This window comes from Aptenodytes forsteri, unplaced genomic scaffold, assembly GCF_000699145.1.
Source record: "Aptenodytes forsteri isolate BGI_AS27 unplaced genomic scaffold, ASM69914v1 Scaffold217, whole genome shotgun sequence".
NCBI classification, from domain to species: domain Eukaryota; kingdom Metazoa; phylum Chordata; class Aves; order Sphenisciformes; family Spheniscidae; genus Aptenodytes; species Aptenodytes forsteri.
In genome coordinates, this window is record NW_008796222.1 from 1,289,609 (window position 1) to 1,293,790 (window position 4,182).

At 37.2% G+C, this 4,182-nt stretch overlaps 1 protein-coding gene across 1 annotated transcript in view; it reads left to right on the plus strand.

The window, feature by feature from the left end:
• The first annotated feature begins 1,684 nt into the window (after positions 1 to 1,684).
• LOC103907071 (triadin) overlaps positions 1,685 to 4,182 on the plus strand; it is a 100,805-nt gene continuing 98,307 nt past the window's right edge. The window contains exon 1 of the mRNA XM_019474601.1: positions 1,685 to 2,212. Within this exon, the coding sequence (XP_019330146.1) occupies positions 2,191 to 2,212 (22 nt within the window). The 5' untranslated portion in view covers positions 1,685 to 2,190. The remainder of the gene's footprint in view (positions 2,213 to 4,182) is intronic.

The window sequence follows — 4,182 nt, forward strand, 5'->3', positions numbered from 1 at the left end:
GTGAGAAGCAGAAAAGGCCTTGACTCTGTGTAAGCACTGCTCAGCAGTAGCTAAAACATCCCTGTGTTATCAACACTGTCTCCAGCACAAATGCAGAACACAGCCCCATACTAGCTACTATGAAGAAAATTAACTCTATCCCAGACAAAATCAGCACATTCAGGCATAAATATTTTCCCCAGTTCTGTCTTCTTATATATCCAAACTGAGCCTTTATTATTTTATTTCAATTTGTGTAGTAATACAAGTCAAAGCAATCCTGACTTTGCAATATTGATTAGCTCTGTGCTTCAGGCATTCAGCTGAGATGATATCTCTCACATCTCAAGCAAGTAGCATAGCTGTCAAAATACAGATGACCCAAAGCATTTAGCTGTTCATGTAAAATGGAACTGCTCCAGCAGAAGAGGAAGAAGTAATTGGCTTTGCCTTAGTATCACACATCCTAGCACACTTTACTAACCACAAAGCTATTGTGGGCAGCTGTTTTGTTGATGTGAATGTGATTCCACAGAACATTTTGGTATTCATGAAGGAGTATTTCTGAAGGAATAAGGTTTTGTCTAAAATCTTTTCATCAGCCTTAGTGAGGAGGATCTTCTGAAGGACAGGCTAAAGGAGCAAACAGAGGGTTAGGAGGATGATCAGAAAAGCACTGACTACTGAGCATCGAGTAATCAAAACCTGTCAGTGCAAAAGATTTGCTTAGTAGAGCTGAAGAAGAAAGGGGATGGAGCACTGATTGTAAGCTTTGGCTAGAAAAGGCTAACATTTTCAGACATGTGGCAGGTTTGAAGTGTGTGAAAGTAGAGGGAAGAGAAAAATCCTGGTGGCGACTGTAAACTGTTCAGTGAACCTTCACTTCCACATCTTGTGCACTGGATAAATAGATTCCTTTCCTTATACTCTGCCACAGAGCCAGGTGCTTATATCTCCTTGGGAGAAGATGAGAAGTGCAAATACCAGCCCATGTAGTGGCGACGAGCTGACCATAGGTTCCCTAGTAAGAACTGTTTAAGACGGTTTCTGATTTCATGTGACGATGACATTTATGTAGAGGTATGCTGGCTCAAGGGCACTTTTTTGCTAATTTCATTTTCAAGCTATTGCCCACATACATAATTCCACAGCTGTGAAATTGCAAGCAATGCAATGAAATGTTTGCTCAGGTTTTTAAATCATTATTCTTATTTAATATAAATATATTTGTTCTTCTAAATTGTTTTAAAAGCCTACTTGTTTTCAGTTTTATAAAATCTTGTTTAAAATCACAGATTTTTTGAGCTGTTTAATTGTTTCCATGAATCAGACCTAGAAAAAATCTGATCCGCTTAATATTTTTGCATATTACCTTCATGCATTTAGACTATATAAACTATTACTATTTACATTTTTAACAGTGTTCTGTAATACTTAGATGAACTTCACAGGTATGTGTGAAAATTGCAGCAAATCAGAAGAGTACCAAAAAAATCCAAACTGAAGAAGTTACCAAATTCATAGGTTTAAAGTGGTGTCTTAATCGGCTCTGAACTGCGACTAAGAATCAAAGTGGAGAAAATCACCTAAATTTACCCTCCCCCTTAGTCAGCGGTAAGCTTCATAGGACCCTCCCCAAACCAAATAAGGCCAGGAAGAATGTGCTAAGCACTGAGTGTGCTAAGAATAAAGTTGAGCTGGGATGGATAAGGTTACTTTGAACTCTATATTTCACGTTTCCTGACATACCCCCCAAAGAACAGCAATTATGCTAGTGAGGCTGTAGGAGCGTTAAACAGTTCTTTCCCAGTTCTTTTGCTTTTTGCTGCCTTTCCATGCGTTCCTGTCCTGTTTAGAGCTGGACCTTTTTACTTTTTATTCGTAGTGTGCACAGTACTTAGGATATTAGGAAAAACATGCTGAAGATTCACTGTGAGGCATGGCTATTTTTGTTAGAAGCTGATACTTTAGACTGAGCTTTAAGTGTTTGCCTCTGGAAGGCCTTAGGTTGCTCTGGGAGGGCAGGAGTCTGCAGAGGAAACAGAAAGTTCAGAGGGGCGCAAAAGAAGAAGGAACAGAATTAGAAAAAGCAGGGGACCTCCCTCCTCCTCATTCTGCAGCTCCTGCAAGAGCAAGCAACCCAGAAGTATTATCTAAGCTGCCACAGTAGATCTTGACCTTTTTAACAGAGTATCTCTTACCATCATCATCATGGCCGAGATTACAGCAGAAGGTATGGTAAATATTTTCAAATATAATTAACCAAAAATGATATGTACTTTGACAGTGTAATTGAGCTAGTGTGTCAATATGATTTGTTGCTCTTAGCAAATAACGCTTTCACTCCAGGATCATTTCGTTTGTTGTGTTGCATTGCTTTCTACTTTTCTTTCCTGTTTTTTTGTTTTTCTTTTTCACTCCTGTAGCCTGAGTTTCTACCAGTTACTGAAGCTAGAGCTCTGTACACCTCTAAAAATAGCATTAGTCTCATTTGCAGAACAACACTGCTTAGGCAGCTCCATTAGAGTGATACAAGAAGGGGAATGTCTGAATGTCAGGTGGTTCCGCTCTCAAGCCTTTGCTCAGGTATGGCTTTGGTAGTCCCTTATAATCGGAGATTTGCCAGAGACAGAATAGCTTAGTTTGGTGGCCCTGATTTTTCCATAAGGAGCACAGAGTATTTGTGAACTGTACATGAAGTTACTGAAGGGTAAAAGCTATCAACTCTGCAATCCTTTATTCAGGTAGACTTCTAAAGGAGTCAGTGAAAGTTGTGCTGAAATAAGTATGCCAGAGCTAGGCCTGCAAGAATGAAAGGCAATTGTATTAACCAGTAAATACATATTCTAAAATATGAATATTTCATGTACTTTAATATTTCCTGACCATTCATATTTAAATAACATTTTACATACATAACAATATTTTATCAACCACGGCAGACAGGGGATATATTTAAAATGCAACCTTCTTTAAATTTAATACTGAATATTTTAGTTGAATTTCATTCCAACCTTTTTTTCCCAGTGTGGATTACTCCACTGTTTATCCAAATTTAATAATAACACTACAAAAAAAAAAAAAAAGCTTTTAAACAGTCTTCTGAAAGTTATTTTTATTCTAATTGTCAAGGTTATGTGGCATTTCAGTGTATGAAAGTTGTACTTTTCATCTTCCATTTTTCATTGTTAATATTTTTAAGGGGAACTGCATTAAGTGCTATTAGAGATTGGCTTCTGGTTAGCCACAGCAAGGAGACGATGTGCGTATGATTTTTTAATCAGCAGTTGGACGGATCTATAATTTGCTTCTGGCAGCAAATACTGCCAAAACAGGTGGCTCAGCCTGACAGCCCTAACCCAAATGCTAGCACTAGTTTATTTCGATATTCTTAACCAGGTTTATTGGAAACATTGGTTATTTTGTAGCTGCTCTCAGGGAAATCTGTGAAATTATATTTTTCTTCCAAAATGCGTGCGTTAATACCATCAGTGTCAGAGGAGCAATATGGAAGTACCTCTTGCAAGGTTCTCCAAGAAAAAAAAAATTAGCAAGATTTATAGTCAAAAATTAATAGCAAAAATAGAAGACTTTTCCATCAGTCTGGAAGTGACTTTTCAGTCATTTAGCTTAATAAAGAAAGAAAATAAAAGACCCTAAAATAAAATAAAAATAAAACAAAGAGTCTGAAAATGTTTTTATAGTGCTTTTATAGTGTTTTTACAGGTGTTCCTTAGCTGTAATATTGTGTGTCTTTCTTCTGTGTTTTTTCTGTGCAAAGCAATAGACTTCAGGTGATAAGGGTCATCAGCTCCACAGTAACCTGACCTTCAGCATGACAGGTAAATAAGCCATATAATTAGTTTAGTTTAGTTTAGTTTAGTTTTGTTTAGTGTAGTTTTGTTATATTAGTTATATTTTCTTATATTTGGAATGGACTTATGTTGATTGGCTGATTTTTAAACTCTCGGTCCACGAGATGGAAATTTTACTTATGGCAGAAAACTAAGAATTCAACCTGGGGCTAATGTTTCACTGCAGTTTATATTCCTCTGGGGCCACTGCTGGTACTCACAAGCTCTAAACTTCAGCAACATACAGTTTGGACAAATAAAAAACAATTAAAATACCTCTTGTTTCACACAATTCCTTTTTGATTCCTCCAGCTCTGGAGCCCTCAGCATAAGAAAGACATGGACCTGT